Source organism: Balaenoptera physalus, assembly GCF_965194825.1.
Source record: "Balaenoptera physalus genome assembly, chromosome: 18".
NCBI lineage: Eukaryota > Metazoa > Chordata > Mammalia > Artiodactyla > Balaenopteridae > Balaenoptera > Balaenoptera physalus.
The window spans coordinates 63,086,575-63,104,972 of record NC_138899.1 but is presented as its reverse complement, the minus strand read 5'-3'; the positions used below and the strand labels follow the sequence as shown (position 1 = coordinate 63,104,972).

The window sequence follows — 18,398 nt, the reverse complement described above, 5'->3', positions numbered from 1 at the left end:
ACTGTCTTTTAAATTTACCTATTAGTTACTTTTGCTGGTGCTCTTTATTTCTTCATATAGATTCAGTTACTGTCGTGTTAACAGCCCTACTGAATGCAAGGAAACAGCGTTGGAAAAGCATTCACTAACCATTCCTATGAGCCAGTGTTACCACTTCTAAATTGCTTTATTAGTATCAACTGAATCACCAATTATCTAGAACCAAGTGTTTTCAAATTTTGAATTTAAATTCAACTTCCGTATTTACTCCAAAGTGACTCAGAGTGCGGATCAGAAGACTTAGATTCTAGTGTCAACTCTGCCACTCTGTCTGTAATCTTAGATAAGCTGGTTAACTGTTAGCTTTATTTAGTTTTTCTGTGTCTAAAAATGTGGACTATTTTTTTTTTGCACTGTCTTTCAGTTTGGAAATTCCATAATCTCTTCATACTCATTCTTTTTCTTAAAAAAAATTATCAGGTTTCCCCCTTTATTTCCATTTCCACAGTTGGTATTCTCTAAATCCACAGTATAGATTCATACAATGGAATACTGGTAATAGTATTCTAGCATTCCATCATACGAATCCTCCAAATTCTATTCATTTCTCTACTGTTGGATATTTATATTGTTTCCAGTTGTTTCATTATTACAAAACAATGCAATGAATAGGCATGCACACGTGCCCTTGTATACATGTATAAGATTTTCTGTAGGATAACTACCTACAGAAAAGGAAACAGTGCTGGAAAAGCATATAAAAAGCAGTATATTACGTTAGATTTTAGGTATGTACTTTTTCAGCTTTGTTAAATATTGCCAGACCACTCCCCCAAATGGTTGTGCCAGCAGTGTATGAGGGATTCCACTGCTCCACAGACTTACTATATTTCAGATTTCTTAATATTTACATCCTCATTGAGGTTTTAATTTGCATTTCCCTCCATCAAAACATAGTTCCAATCGCCTTTCTTCCCCCAAACCTTAATTAGTCCCGTGAATCATCTCCAAGAAGATAGGGTACTTTGATGTATACAGGCACTTTGTTGCCAACTTTGCAGGTAACATGAAATTCTTTCTTTATACAATAAGCACTCAGGGAGAGACCTTCAAGATGGTGGAGGAGTAAGATGTGGAGATCACCTTCCTCCCCACAAATACATCTACATGTGGAACAGCTCCTACAGAACACCTACTGAACACTGGCAGAAGACCTCAGACTTCCCAAAACGCAAGAAACTCCCCACGTGCCTGGGTAGGGCAAAAGAAAAAAGAAAAAACAGAGACAAAAGAATAGGGACAGGACCTGCACCTCTGGGAGGGAGCTGTGAAGGAGGAAAGGTTTCCACACACTAGGAAGCCCCTTCGCGGGCGGAGACAGGGGGTGGTGGGGGGAAGCTTCGGAGCCACGGAGGAGAGCGCAGCAACAGGGCTGCAGAGGGCAAAGTGGAGAGATTCCCGCACAGAGGATCGGTGCCGACCTGCACTCACCAGCCAGAGAGGCTTGTCGGCTCACCCGCCGGGGCGGGCGGGGGCTGGGAGCTGAGGCTCGGGCTTCAGTCAGATCCCAGGGAGAGGACTGGGGTTGGCTGCGTGAACACAGCCTGAAGGGGGCTAGTGAGCCACAGCTAGCCGGGAGGGAGTCCGGGAAAAAGTCTGGACCTGCCTAAGAGGCAAGAGACCATTGTTTTGGGGTACGCGAGGAGAGGAGATTCAAAGCACCTCCTAAACGAGCTCCAGAGACGGTTGCGAGCTGCAGCTATCAACGCAGACACCAGAGACGGGCATGAGACGCTAAGGCTGCTGCTGCCGCCACCAAGAAGCCTGTGTGCGAGCACAGGTCACTCTCCACACCGCCCCTCCCAGGAGCCTATGCAGCCCGCCACTGCCAGGGTCCCGTGATCCAGGGACAACTTCCCTGGGAGAACACACTGCACGCCTCAGGCTGGTGCAACGTCATGACGGCTTCTGCCGCCGCAGGCTCGCCCCGCATCCATACCCCTCCCTCCCCCTGGCCTGAGTGAGCCAGAGCCCCCAAATCAGCTGCTCCTTTAACCCCGTCCTGTAAGAGCGGGAACAGACGCCCTCAGGTGACCTACACGCAGAGGCGGGTCCAAATCCAAAGCTGAACCCCGGGAGCTGTGCGAACAAAGAAGAGAAAGGGAAATCTCTCCCAGCAGCCTCAGGAGCAGCGATTAAATCTCCACGATCAACTTGATGTACCCTGCATCTGTGGAATATCTGAATAGACAACGAATCATCCCAAAATTGAGGTGGTGGACTTTGGGAGCAACTGTAGACTTGGGGTTTGCTGTATGTGACTGACTGGTTTCTGGTTTTATGTTTATTTTAGTTTAGTATTTAGAGTTTATTATCATTGGTAGATTTGTTTATTGATTTGGTTGCTCTCTTTTTTTCTTATATATAGACATATATATATTTTTTCCTTCTTCTCCTTTTGTGAGTGTGTATGTGTATGCTTCTTTGTGTGATTTTGTCTGTATAGCTTTGCTTTTACCAATTGTCCTAGGGTTCTGTCTGTCCGTTTTTTTGGTTTTTTTTGTTTTTCTTTAGTATAGTTTTTAGCGCTTGTTATCATTGGTGGATTTGTTTTTTGGTTTGATTGCTCTCTTCTTTCTTTCTTTCTTTTTTCTTTATTACTTTAAAAATTTTTTATTTTAACTTTATTTCTTTTTATTTTTTCTTTCTTTCTTTCTCCCTTTCTTCTGAGCTGTGTGGCTGACAGGGTCTTGGTGCTCCGGCCGGGTGTCAGGCCTGAGCCTCTGAGGTGGGAGAGCTGAGTTCAGGACATTGGTCCACCAGAGACCTCCTGGCTCCACGTAATATCAAACGGCAAAAGATCTCCATCTCAACACTAAGACCCAGCTCTACTCAACAACCAGCAAGCTACAGTACTGGACACCCTATGCCAAACGACTAGGAAGACAGGAACACAACCCCACCCATTAGCAGAGAGGCTGCCTAAAACCATAATAAGGTCACAGACACCCCAAAACACAACACCAGATGTAGATCTGCCCACCAGAAAGACAAGATCCAGCCTCATCCACCAGAACACAGGCACCAGTCCCCTCCACCAGGAAGCCTACACAACTCACTGAACCAACGTTAGCCACTAGGGGCAGACACCAAAAACAACGGGAACTACGAACCTGCAGCCTGCGAAAAGGAAACCCCAAACACAGTAAGTTAAGCAAAATGAGAAGACAGAGAAACACATAGCAGATGAAGGAGCAAGGTAAAAACCCACCAGACCAAACAAATGAAGAGGAAATTGGCAGTCTACCTGAAAAAGAATTCAGAGTAATGACAGTAAAGATGATCCAAAATCTTGGAAATAGAATGGAGAAATACAAGAAACATTTCACAAGGACCTAGAAGAACTAAAGAGCAAACAAGCAATGATGAACACCACAATAAATGAAATTAAAAATACTCTAGAAGGGATCAATAGCAGAATAACTGAGGTAGAAGAATGGAAAAGTGACCTGGAAGATAACATAGTGGAGATAACTACCACAGAGCAGAATAAAGAAAAAAGAATGAAAAGAATTGAGGACAGTCTCAGAGACCTCTGGGACAACATAAAATGCACCAACATTTGAATTATAGGGGGTCCCAGAAGAAGAAGAGAAAAAGAAAGGGAATGAGAAAATATTTGAAGAGATTATAGTTGAAAAGTTCCCTAATATGGGAAAGGAAATAGTTAATCAGGTCCAGCAAGTGCAGAGAGTCCCATACAGGATAAATCCAAGGAGAAACACGCCAAGACACATATTAATAAAACTATCAACAATTAAATACAAAGAAAAAATATTAAAAGCAGCAAGGGAAAAACAACAAATAACATACAAAGGAATCCCCATAAGGTTAACAGCTGATCTTTCAGCAGAAACTTTGCAAGCCAGAAGGGAGTGGCAGGACATATATAAAGTGATGAAAGGGCAAAACCTAAAACCAAGATTACTTTACACAGCAAGGATCTCACTCAGATTCGACGGAGAAATTAAAACCTTTATACACAAGCGAAAGCTAAGAGAATTCAGCACCACCAAACCAGCTTTATAATAAATGCTAAAGTGAGAGTGGCATGGACTTACATATACTACCAAATGTAAAATAGCTAGTGGGAAGCAGCTGCATAACACAGGGAGATCAGCTCGGTGCTTTGTGACCACCTAGAGGGGTGGGATAGGGATGGTGGGAGGGAGACACAAAAGGGAGGAGATATGGGGATATATGTATATGTATAGCTAATTCACTTTGTTATAAAGCAGAAACTAACACACCATTGTAAAGCAATTATACTCCAATAAAGATGTTAAAAAAAAAAAGCACTTATTAATGTGCCAGTTAAGTTTACCAACTGTTTTAGTTTTAAAATGCCAATTTCTATATTACATAGGTGTACAGACCATTAGGTGGTCAATTATGTTTACAGACACATATAAGACACTGGAATTAATGTTTACTAATTAAACAATAGGCATTTTATTCAGATATTCCCCAAGAGGAAAGTATATTTATTTTTGTGCACACAGGAGGTATGTGGATATTTCCTCTAAAATTCAACTAGTATACATACCTATCATGATAATAGATAAAATGAAACAGACAATTCCAAATGATGATTTGACTGTAGAGCAACTGCCAACAACATACTGCTTGTGGAAGTGTAAACTGGTACAGCCTCTTTGGAAACCTTTTTCTTTGCCATCAGTGGGGTGGGAAAAAATAATCTTACCCTAGAAGGAGGCAGCAGCTATCAGGGGAAAATAATAGTCCTCCACAATAAGGGAAGACAGAAGGTAGTAGTAAAAGTTTGGTGTTTGAGGGAATTTGAGGAGAGTTCAATTGTATTTGAGGTATTCTGGGATGCATAAGTAGAGATAAACAACAACAAAAAGTAATAGTCACTATTTGAACATATATATTCCCTATGACCCATGCACTCCACTATTAGGTATATACCCAAAAGAAAAGCATGCACATGTATAAAAGTAGTGTACAAGAATGTTCTTGAAGAACTACTTGTGATAATCAAAAAGTGGAAACAACCCAAGTTTCCATCAATAGTAAATTGAAGCGCTTAAGGTATATTCATAGAATGGAATATTATGCAGGAAATACTATGCTACAGGTGGTAACATGGATAAATCTCATGCATATAATGTTGAGCAAAATAATATATACAGTATAATTCTATTTATGTAAAATTCAAATCAGGCAAAACTTATCCTTGGTTTGGGGAGGAAAAAGGGGATACTGTTTGGGAGAGAGGGGTTACTTCTTGGGAAGGGTTGCAAGGGTAATCCTTCCCAAGAAGTGTCTTGGGGGTGCTGGTAAAGTTCTATTTCTTGACCTGAGGGTGGTTACAGGGGCTATGTTCACTTTATTTTTTTTAATTGGGCTGCACAGAAATGATTTGTGCACTTTTCTGACATATGTTCGTTTAAATAAAGACATTCTAAAATCCTAAAACAGTTTGGATAAAGCAAAATTTCCACCTCTTGCCAACAAATCTTTTTCTTGAAAAGAAGAATCACTGTTAATAAATGCGTATGTATGTGTCCAGAGCTTTTCTTCCTGTGATATATGTGTATATGTACCCTTGGAACTGCGTGTTTTTTTTTTCTTTTTTCAACTATTAGTTTTTAAATTGAAAAAGTAATAAATCCACAAGATTAAAAAATATTCAAACAGTACAAAAGGTTGTATAGTAAAATGTAAACTTTTTCTGGGGTCAGTCCCTGCTTATAATTTCTTGTATAACTTTCTGTCATGTGTTTACATGTATGTGCATATTTGTCTGATTTTCAAAATGTTCTTTTCTGAAAAATCACACAAATGCATTTCAGGAATTTGAATCCTGGGCATTCTATCTGGTGGTAAGAAGATATATAACAGTACTTTGAATATATAATGACCATGGTTTATTATTGAAAGGGAAATGTTATGAGCTGAAAAAGCAGAATTCAACTTCTATTTCTACAAACATCTGTATAGTTTTTGACAAAAAAATCTTGCTTTGTATTAAGCTAATGTAAGAACATAGAAAAGATCACGGGAAAAATCATTTTTGTAAGAAGACTCCTTTTCACTTAGTATCTCCTATTACAGAAGTTTATAATCAGATTCACTTTAAAGAATTTTCAGTATTCCATGGATAATTTTTAGTTGAATGCATTTCCTTGTTTATTCAGTGCTGCTTAGAAGTTATTCTTTATTTCCTCCTCACTTCAGCCCAAATTACATTTCTTATAAGTCAACAATTTCTACAGGATTCTGGGGCACAGGATGTGACAAACTACAAAGTCACTTAACTAGAGAATTAGGAATTATTCTAACTGTAGAATATCTAGGAGTTAATTTAATAGAATATCAATTATTTTTAGACCAGGATCCATCAAATTTCCATGACCATTATGTTTCATTTCCTTAAGATGTTGCTCCCTTTAGAGTTTGGTGATTCTGTCTTTCACAACAGGTTTAAGTGTGTATGTATATATATATATACACTTATATGTATTTCATTAAAATACTGTAAAATATTTAATGTTTTAAGTTACAGAAACAGCCAGGTGGCAATACCTTGCAAGGTTGCAGAAAGGTTTTCCAGGAGGTGGCATATGCCCTAAATTGGCGTCCAGTGTATGGTGCTGTTTCTCTCATAGCCAGGACTCGCGAGTCCAAGTCGAAGAATCAAGGGGTGGAAATGGGAGGGGTACCACTCTCTTGTAATAGAAGTATAAGAGATTATTATCCTGCAAGGTTGCTAGATATTAAAGCAATATAAACTGTGTTTCTAGTTACCAACAACAGAACATGAAATTTCACACACACGCACACAATTTCTAATACCTTAGATATACCAACTTCAACTTCAAGGACTGAAAGACTCAATATTATAAAGATGTCAATTCTCTCCTAACTTGATCTATAGATGCAAAGTAATCCAAATCCAAATCTCAGCAGGCTGTGTATGTGTATATTGATAAGCTAATTCTAAAATTTATATGTAAATGCAAAGGCCAAGAATATCAAGACACTCTCAAAGAACAACAAAGTGAGATGGTTTGCCCTACTAGACACCAAGACTCCATTTAAAGTGTCCTGGCACAGGGATAATCAAACAGATCAATGGAATAGAATTAATAATCCAGAAACAATTCCACAAATATATGGTCACTTAACTTATGGCATAAATATCACTGTAAAGTGATAGGAAAATGATAGTCATTTCAATAAATGGTGTGAGATAATTCAATATACATATGGAAAAATAATCAGATTGAACCCATGCTTGACACAGTTCACAGAAATCAACTCCAGTGGATTTCTGAATAAAATGTTCAAAGCAAAACTATACTTTTTAGAATATAGGAAAATATTTTCATTGCCTCAGTGTAGGAAAGAATTAAACAAAAAACAATACACTAACTCTAGATAAAAAGAACTGATAAATTTGACCACATTACAATTAAGAATTGTTCATCAAAAGACACTAAAGAGTGTGGTTACAAGGATAAGAGAAAGCATTCACCACATTGGTGACTGACAAAAGGTTTATATCCAGAATATGTATCAAGAGTTTTGACAAATCAAAAAGAAAAAACAGTATCAAACTAGAAACTGTCCAGATGTCCACCAAGAATAGAAGAGATAAATGAATACACTGTTGTATATCCATACATGGAATCCTATACAACAATGAAAACAAATTTCAGCAACATCCAATAAGAATGAATCTTAAAAACAATGTTGTACGAAACCAGCAAGACACAAAAGAACAGTTACAGTAAAGATTACTTTAAAGATCAAGAATAGGCAAATCTAAACAATTATTGCTTAGTGATGTATGCATAGATAAAACTATAAAGAAAAATCTGGAAGTAATTCCCATAAAAGTAAGGATAGTGGTAACCTCCAACTAGAGAGGGTATTGTGATGTAGAAGGAACACACAGGGGATTTCTAGGGTGTTGGCAGTATTCTACCTCTTACTCTGGCTGGCAGTTATAAGATTTATGCTCTATAATCATGTGCTATATTATATATTTGTTTTATGTACTTTTCTATATATATAGGTTATAGCTTACAATTTAAACAGGTTTTGAAAACAGTAAGCTGAGGAGATGTTCCATGTTTTCTTAAATTCTGTATTTGTCTATTTGGCATCTGTTCAACACAGGGCCAATTATTTTAATGATATTTTCTTATTTTCTGTGTTCTTGATGCTCTGGCATTTATGGCTGAGCTGGCTGGGGAGAGACTGCCTGTCCCAGGGCTAACCAATTCTTAGAGGTAGCAAAGGGCTCAACCAGGAGCACACCTCTCATATGCAAACCAACCAATTTCAAGTCTACAGCTCCAACTAACCCCCTTACTGAACTCTTACACACCAAGCCAATATTTCTGCTGCCCTAAATCACCCCACGGCCAAGTAACAGGAAACTAAAGACCACCTGTATAGCCCCAAATCTGCCAGAATTATTTTTTTAAATTTTCTTAAAATTGAGATATAATTGGGCTTCCCTGGTGGCGCAGTGGTTGAGAATCTGCCTGCTAATGCAGGGGACACGGGTTCGAGCCCTGGTCTGGGAAGATCCCACATGCCGCAGAGCAACTAGGCCCGTGAGCCACAACTACTGAGCCTGCATGTCTGGAGCCTGTGCTCCACAACAAGAGAGGCCGTGATAGTGAAGAGGCCCGCACACCGCAATGAAGAGTGGCCCCCACTTGCTGCAACTAGAGAAAGCCCTCGCACAGAAACGAAGACCCAACACAGCCAAAAATAAATATAAAAATAAATAAATAAATAAATAAGATTACTATTAAAATTGAGATATAATTGATAGAACATTATATTAGTTTTAAGTGTACAACATAATGATTTGATATATGAATATATTACAAAATAATTACCACAGTAAGTTTAGTCAACACCTACCACCACACATAGTTACAAATTTTTTCTTGTGATGACAACTTTTAAGATCCACTCTCTTAGCAACTTTCAAATACAATACAGTGTTGTTAACTATAGTCACCTTGCTGTATATTACATTCCTAGGACTTATTTATCTTATAACTGGAAGTTTGTACCTTTTGGCCATCTTCACCCATTTTGCCCATCCCCCCTCAACCACCCACCTCTGCCAACTACCAATCTGTTCTCTGTATCTGTATATGTTCATTTGTATATGTTCAAATGTATATGTTCATTTTTAAAAATATTCCATATATAAGTGAGACCATACAGTAATTGTCTTTCTCTGTCTGACATTTCACTCAGCATAACGCCCTCAAGGTACATACATGTTGTGGCAAATGGTAAGATCTTCTTCTTTTTCATGACTGAATAATATTCCATCGTGTGTATGCATATACATATACACATACATACACACACACCACAACTTCTTTATCTTTTCATCCACTGATGGATACATAGGTTGTTTCCATGTCTTCACTACTGTAAATAATGCTGCAACAAACACAGTAATGCTGCAACACAAAAATGTACATACAGTTTTTCCAGACAGTGATTTCACTTCCTTCAGATAAATACCAAGAAATAAAATTGCAGGATCGTATAGTAGTTCTATTTTTAATTTTTTGAGGAATCTCCCTACTGTTTTCCATAGTGCCTGCACCAATTTATCCATAACTTCCTACCAACAGTATACAAGGGTTTCCTTTTCTCCATATCCTAGTCAATACTTGTTATTTCTTGCCTCCCACAATTATTAAATAGCCAATCCTAAGCTACTTACTCTACACTGTTGTGCCTTTCCTGAGAAAACACCAATTTAATGGCTTTGGCCTAGGCTTTCCTCTTGTTCCTGCTTCTGCCTCCTGACCAAAACGTGATGTTTCCCCTGTGGCCCAGCATGGCATGGTGTGCTCCCTTCTTTCAGGAAATGTAAGTAATAAAAATTTGCCTTCAATGGCATTAGTCTCTCTATGTCATTACTCAGTCACCTCCATAAATCAAAATCAAGCAGGTACAAGTGAGAAAATAATTATAGAGTTATAAAATAATAATTAAAAAATGAATGAAATGGAGAAGATTCTGATAAAGAAGCTAGATAGGCACTGAGTTTTGAAAGATCTTAGCCAAAAGTTTAAATGCATTCAATATTTTTGGAAGGTAAATGAGTAAAAATTAGAGAAGGTAAAGTTAAATTAGGAAAGTACTGAACCACACAAGAAACCAAAATATCTGAACTTTCTTTTGATGGTAGCAATAGTGAATACAGCTGGGATCATTCCACTTGTGCTTGAAGTTCATAGTCCCTAAAGCATATTTGGGGGTTCTAACAGGGCAGCACAAGCACTCATAAACGCTTTACCTGCTCCATCAGGAAAGGATACAATCTCAAATCAAGGACATGCTTGAGAATGCGAAATGGTATAGCCACTCTGGAAAACAGTTAGTTTCTTATAAAGTTAAACAGAGTCTTACCGAACAATCTAGCACTGATGTTCCTAGATATTTATCCAATTGAGTTGAAAGCTTACGTCTATCCAAAAACCTACACATAAATGTTTAGAGCAGCTTTATTTATAATCACCAAAAATTAGAAACAATCAAGCTGTCCTTTAACAGGTGAATGAATAAACCGGGACATTCAAACAATGAAGTATTATGCAATAGTAAAAAGGAGCTATTGAAATAGCCACAAGAAGAAATTTTCCAGACCATATTGCTAAGTGAAAGAAGTTGGTCTGAAAAAGCTACATACTGTATGAATCAAATTATAAGATATTCTGGAAAAAGACAAAAATTATAGGGACAGTAAAAATATCAGTGGTTGCCAAAGTTTCAGGGGTGGGGAGTGAGGGAGGGATAATAGAGCACAGCAGAGTTTTAAGGCAGTTAAACTGTTCTGTATAATACTGTAATAGTGATATACAGCATTACACATTTGTTAAAACCCATAGAACTGTACAATACCAAGAATGAACCCTGATGTAAACCATGGAACTTAATAATAATGTATCAATAATGGTTTATTAATTGTAACAAATGTACCTATTAAGATGTTAATAATAGGGGAAACTGTGTGGGAGAGGCACATGAAAAAACCACTCTGCTCAATTTTTCTGTAAACCTAAAACGCTCTAAAAATAAAGTTTATTATAGAAAAAAGGGGAATGAAATTCTTCAAACACAAAAAATAGTTCAGGTGCTGCCAATCAAAATGAATGATAAATGTCTATTATAGCTTCCCTAAAAGCAACACCAGCAGTAATGATGTCAGGAGAGAGTCCCTCTAGTATAATTCATAAGCCAAAAGACCCACTATGTATAATGTGACATTGTATAAAATATGTTTGCTATAAAAAATTAGAAAATATTAATGAGTAGATAGATAATCTGGATGGCTAACCATAAGAAAATTAATTTGATCTCAAGGGATGGAACAGAAATCTCATATTCCCAAGAAATAGAATAATATTCCCAAGAGAGTAAAGACAAGGGACAACCTATCTGTTTTCCTAAATTTTTAACATCATGCATGTACCCGAGACTTCCTCCTGTCAGGAACTGTCTTTAGCTTGCTTCTTTACTCTGGGCACCAACCAGGTAGTGTCATATCACCAGAGGCAAGCTCTAACTTGGCCATGCTTGGCATACCAGTAAGTTCCTGAGTTAAGACAAAGAGATGCATGTTGTCAGTTGTTATCTACTTACTGTTATCTACTTTTCTTCAGTTCCTTACATTCTACCATAGCTATTGGTCCACTCTCTCACACTTATACTTTAGTTTGTATCCATCATAATTATCTATTATCTTACTATAACTATCTCTGTTGACTTAAGTCCTGACTGACATACCTATATAGTTTCTTCAGTCTTTTAAACATTTATTAAGTGCTTCAATTCAAATTTAGCAAATATTTACTAAGCTCCTTCAAGCTCATTTCACCCTCATAGCTACAGCTACTTTAAGCAGCTATTACTACCTCTATCTTATAGAGAAGCAAACATACCCAGAGAAGTTAAATACTTTGTCTTAAGTCACCCAAATCAAATCTAAGTCTATCAACCAAATCCTATGCTCTTTCCACTCATTCTTCTCTCTCCCTATCAAACTACAAGGCACTCTCTTTGCCAGTTAGAATTTAAGGCTTTATTCCACTTCTTGACACCTGATTTTTCAAACCCTAACTAAAAAAAATTAGGTCCTCTAGACCTAGTGACTCTCCCTGATCCTTCAAATCTTGCTCTAGTGTGCTCTTCTATCCCCAGCTCCTTTCTCCATATCCATCTACACAACTACTACTATATGCTAGCCATGGTGCCCTCAAGATTTCAAGAAAAATTCTGCCAAGAGAATCTCCTTTTGGGGGAAAAGAGAGAAATAAGTCTTAGGAAGTCACTGTGGGTCTTGTTTCAGCCTACTGTCTTCCCTTTAACAGACTATACACTTTAGCAACTATATCAGTGTACTGTAATTAACTGCTTAATAGATTTTTTCTTGTATTACACTATAAACAACTTGAAGCCAGTGATCTGCCTGAAGCAACAATGATAACTGAAAGCACTCCCAGAGCCTCGAAGTAAATGAATATCTGCCACATCTATTATTTTTTAGGGAGAAGAAAATTTTAACAGACTTAAATTTGACTACAAAAATCAACTTTAGTGAAAAGAGGTTGCTGCTAAAAGCTATCAGAGCACATGTGAAAATCAAAACCAATATATACTTTAGAAAACAAGCTAATCACTTGATTTTTCAATAGCCAAGTTAACAAAGTAGTCCCTTGTCTTGTAAGCAAATAATAACTGTCCACTATAGACACGAAGTTTGTAAAGTAACAAAATAAGACTACATTATTTTAGTTTCCCAAGGAAGCAGTATGAGTAATGGAGCAAAAAAGCTTTGTGTGATCTTGAGCCTTTCTGAAACTCATTTTGTTTCATCTGCAATAGGGACAGGATTGCTGAAAGAATTAAATAAGATCATAAAGTTCTTAGCACATGTTTTTTATATAGTGAGAACTCAAATTGTTCCTTCTTCTTATTATTATTTATTATGTCCTTAATCTTTGTTTCTTCACTTACAATATTAAAATCACTACCATACAGGGTAGTTGTGAGAATTAAGTACATTGCTTGGCACATAACAGGTACTTATGAAAGTCCCTCATTCCCATCCCTTTAGGATTATTGAGGGAATGAGGCATCAACAAAATAAGAGAACTTTATTTATAAAGCCCTGGGTTGGGAGAAAAACACACCATGAATTGTGTGTTTGCTTTTGGGAGGGGGGATTCTGGTGAGGAGAAAAGAAGAAAAAGAGATAACATTTTATTATAATATAATGCAGGCAGTCATTTAATCACATAATTAAGTCATGATTTCATAATGATTTGAAATAATCATTTATAATAATCATTAAGGTACAAGGTTAAACTTAGTTGAAAAACACTCAGGGACTAGTACGTTGTCTAAAGTAAAAAAAAAAATTTCAGTGGGAACTAAATATAAACACAAGAAATTTAATCATTAATTAGTGAGACATTTTAGAAGCAACTTCACAAACAGTCTCATTATTTCATCGTCCTATAAAACCAAAACAACATTTTGAACTGGAGTTTAAAATATGAATTAACAGGAACCTACTGTTGTGATGTCTCATTCTGTTCTAAATTTTGCATTCTTCTGAAAGAAATACATGTGTACTAGACATAAGAAAATAAACATTTCGGTTTCCTTACCTGTTGTGTTCCATCTGCACTTACAATAGGGGCAGATAGAAGAGAAATATCACTACTTAAAATCTGAGTTGTATCCAGTAGTGGTGGATGTTCTGCCATTATCAATAAGACATTAATATACCGGATAACCCTCCAACTCTGAAAAACAAAAATATATAGCCATTTGTATGTACATCGTTAAAAATATATTAAAATATAATACATTCAAGATAAAGATAGATTCTTGTCAAAGGAAATTTTACAGTACTCTGTTGACAGCTTTTTTCTGTCAACAGATCATTTAAGGAAATATATTTCTTATTTACCAGCTGTCTGTCAATGTAGACAGCAAACCACGATACACATCAGGAGCTTCTATTTAAATTCCATGTCTAGGGACTTCCCTGGTGGCAAGTGGTTAAGAATCCTCCTGCCAATGCAGGGGACACAGGTTCGAGCCGTGGTCCAGGAAGATCCCACGTGCTGCAGAGCAACTGAGCCCGTGCACCACAACTACTGAGCCTGCGCTCTAGAGCTCAAGCCACAACTACTGAGCCCGCGTGCCACAACTACTGAAACCCGCATACCTAGAGCCTGTGTTCCGCAACAAGAGAAGCCACCGCAATGAGAAGCCTGTGCACCACAACTAAGAGTAGCCCCCACTCGCCACAACTAGAGAAAACCCGTACGCAGCCACAAAGACCCAACGCAGCCAAAAATAAAAATAAATTCCATGTCTGTCTGTCTCTCTATCCCTTCCACCTCTATATAATATTTATTTAACCACCACTACTTTAGCTAAACAGTGGGATAGGAATTAAAATGCAATGATTGAATGAGGCAACTCTATCACTGATTTTTTAATCTGAGCTGAGAAGGTGTTTATGAAGGCCCAGTTTCCCCTCATCACCCTACCAGTCTCTAGGAACTCACAAGAATTATAATTTTTCACTGATTCCTCAAACAGCAAAATTTGAAAAATTTGCTCGGGATTAGAAAAAGAATCTTCAAGTTTTAAGTGTTAAGCTCTGGCTTTGGTCTTCTGTCATTCTGGTTTTATTATTTTTTTCTGAATACTTTACAATAAGCCAAATCATTTCAGTGATACAAGCACATACACTTAGAACTCTTTAACTGTATATACAGTATCACTTATATAAAAAGTAAAAGATTTGATATAAGCAATATTAGTCTACCCTACATAACATCAACCATTAAAACATCAGCAAATTACAAGTCAAAATGAGTACAACTGAGCTTAATCATAAATTTTATCAAATCTATACTGAAAGACAAAATAACAAACATTTTTGGATGCTTGCAGCATTCTACAATTCAGCAGTGTCAAAATGTTTAACTTTTATAAGACATTAAATTCATGCTATTTATTTAAAAATCTTGAATCTTTGCAGAAAACTTTCATACAAGTTGATTTAACCTAAAAACAGCTTTCTATTTAGATACATAAACACTGTTTTAAGATTAAAAAAAATATTCAATACAGGTATCTACTTCAAGATTTTATACTTAAAACTATAGTATGGAACATTTTATATTATTTAACTATCTCATAAAAATGCATGCCATTTAAACATAACATATACATAAATATTTATACAATAAATACATATGATATAAACACATGTATGTTTTATATATACAGTATATAAACATTTTTATAGACATATAAATGAAGGGGCAAATCTAAATTCTGGCTTAATCTGTATTGCTATATTTCTTAAAGTCCAACAAAATCACTGAGTACCTTAAATCATGTCAAATAATTTCACTCTGTGGAACACACGAAGAATTATATATAAGATGGGAAAGAGTCAATGTATTTTCCCTCTTGCATGTCGTAAGATTTAGTTCAAGAAGAAACATTTTAGGAAGCTAACTCAGGATTAACCAGAGAAAGTTTATAAGTAATTTACCTTTTAAAATTAATAAATTAAAAAAATAACAACCACTGAGAATTTTTCTTTTGTCATTGTATTCTAATATTTTATTTAATATGCTTAGTTAAAACTGCAAGCCACCATTATTACAAAAATGTTAGAATGTAATGCTGAAGATACAACCATAATTTGGTTTCAAGAGGTGGACTGGAAGCTTTACAAATAAAAATAGAAATTTCTTCTGACTCTCCAGTTAATTCCAAGAACAGTGGTATTATACAATGAATCTGAAGCCGTATGCTGCTATGTTTTAATATTATCATTCCATTTAAGGTGTTATCTCTGATTTTACTCTTTTCAAAGCTATAACATCGTTTCATTTATGAACTGCCTTCTTTTATGGCCATATTCATCACACTACATGCAAAGTAGCTGGATTTATTTCAGCTTGCAAATTGGAAACTTCAGTCATGCAACTAAAATGTTGCATTTAGAAACCTAAAAATTCCTTTCATTCCTGCATAGAGAACACTGTCAGCTTCTTCTTTAAATCAATTTCTTCTAATTTTGTTACTACTAAGTTCCTGTGTTCTCATCTTATCTTGTGACCACAAATACCCACTTGTTTTAAGTTATGCATCTATTTTTGCTTGCTTTTTAATAATGTAATATTTGATACGTGCAAAAAAGGGGAGAAGTGATTTGTTCCATTTGCTAATTTCCATGGAATACATATTCCTCCATGCCCCATTTCAAGCCATCATGGTTTAAAAATCGACCTGAAAATGCCTGAATTTTTAACAATCAACTTTTATATACAAGTACAAGATGGCTCCAGCATATCTGTTTATATCTATATCTATGTATCAATATTTGACCATCTATGTGGTAATAATACAATAAAATATTAACATTTGGGGAGTCCGTGTGAAGAACAGCTGGATATCTTTGTATTATTCTTGCAAATTTTCTATTAGTCAGAATTCTAACTAATGTCAAGTTAAACAGTGTTTAAAAAATTGATGCCAGGTAGATTGTATGCATATCTGAATGCAAAAAGTAAGACAAAAAAACTTCTGAAGATAACACAAAAGAATATCTTCATAACTGTGACACAGAGAAAGATTTTTTAAACAGGGTATAAATGTTTCTTAAATCATAAAGGAAAAGAATGACATATTGAACTTCATGAAAATTAAGAACTACGATTCATTTAAAAAATCTTTAAGAGAATGAAAATGCAAGCCACAGACTGAAAAATATTTACAACACATACAACTGGAAAAGAGGACATATTTAGTAATATATACAGGCCTCCTACAAATTGAGTTTTTAAAAAATAGAAAAATGAGATGAGACTTGAATGTGCTCTTCACAAAAGCGGAAATTCAAGAGACCCATAAACATATGAGAAGATTCTCAAGTTCATTATTTATTAGGAAAAAGCTAATTAAAATCATAATGAAATACCACCACATACTAGGATAGTAAAAATGGAAAAGACTGACAATATCAAGTATTAGTGAGGCTACAGAGCAACTAGCACACTCATATGGAATGTGAATGAAAACTCATAAAATCACTTTGGAAACCAGTTTGATACTACCTACCAAAATTGAACATATAAATATTCTATGACCCAGTTATGATCCAGCTATTAGACTCCTGGTATATACCAAAAAGAAATGCATGCACATGCACACCAAAAGATAAGTACATGAAGGGATGTATAGCAGCATTATTATAATGTATAGCAGCATTCTTCTTTAATAGCCCCAAATTGTAAATAAGCTATATGTCCCTCAACAGTAAATGGTAAACTGTATCTGATTCACCCAATGGTCTACTATACAGCAATGAAAATTAATGAAGTAGAAATTTAGAGAACAATACAAATACATTTCACAAATACAGTGTGAGTGAAAAACACACAGAAGAGTACATACTGCACAATTTTATTTATAGAAAGTTTAAAAACCAATAAAACTTGTCTGTGGTATTAAAAATCACGTAGTGATTTGCCTTTGGAAAGGAGGAAAGTATGGGGACTGGGAGGGGCATGAAAGCAATTTTTTGGGTGCTGGTACTGTTCTACGTCTTGATCTGGGAGGCTGTTGTATGGTAACTACTAGTGTATTATAAACTGAACTGTACACTAAGTATGTACTTCTCTGCATATACTTCAATAAAATTTTTTAAAAGTAAAATGAACACACGATCATCTCAACTGATGCAGAAAAAGCATCTGACAAGATTCAACACCCTTTCATGATAAAAACACTTAACTAGGAATAGAAGGAAACTACTTCAACATAATAAACACCACATATGAAAAGCCCACAGCTAACACCATACTCAGTGGTGAAAGACTGAAAGCTTTTCCTCTAATCGGGAACAAGGCTAGAATGCCCACTCTCACCACATCTATTCACAGTATTAGACATAGTATTGGAAGCCGTAGGCAGAGCAATTAGGCATGAAAAAGAAATAAAAGGCATACAAACTGGGAATAAATAAGTAAAACTATCTTTGTTCACAGATGACAGGATCTTAACATGTAGAAAACCCTAAAGGTTTTTAAAAAACTATTAGAACTCATAAACAAATTCACTAAAAATGCATCATACAAAATCAATGCACAAAAATCAGTTGCATTTCTATACACTAACTGAACCGATCTGAAATCTGTTCCGTTTACAATAGCATTAAAAAGAATAAAATACTTAGGAATAAATCTAACCAAAGAAAACAAAGATTTGTATACTGAAATCCATGAAATATTTCTAAAAGA

General features: G+C 36.0%; 1 protein-coding gene across 6 annotated transcripts in view; it reads right to left on the bottom strand.

The window, feature by feature from the left end:
- The window catches only part of FNDC3A (fibronectin type III domain containing 3A), a 191,063-nt gene that overhangs the window by 143,717 nt on the left and 28,948 nt on the right, over positions 1-18,398 (bottom strand). For 5 of the 6 annotated variants that reach the window (XR_014255896.1, XM_082434386.1, XM_082434391.1 and 2 more), the window contains exon 2: positions 13,731-13,868. The exons of the other annotated variant lie outside the window; for it this stretch is intronic. Coding sequence is in view for 4 of the 5 variants with exons in the window: in XM_082434386.1 (XP_082290512.1) it covers positions 13,731-13,829 (99 nt within the window). In the remaining variant the exon portion in view is untranslated. The remainder of the gene's footprint in view (positions 1-13,730; positions 13,869-18,398) is intronic. 6 annotated transcript variants of the gene reach the window in all.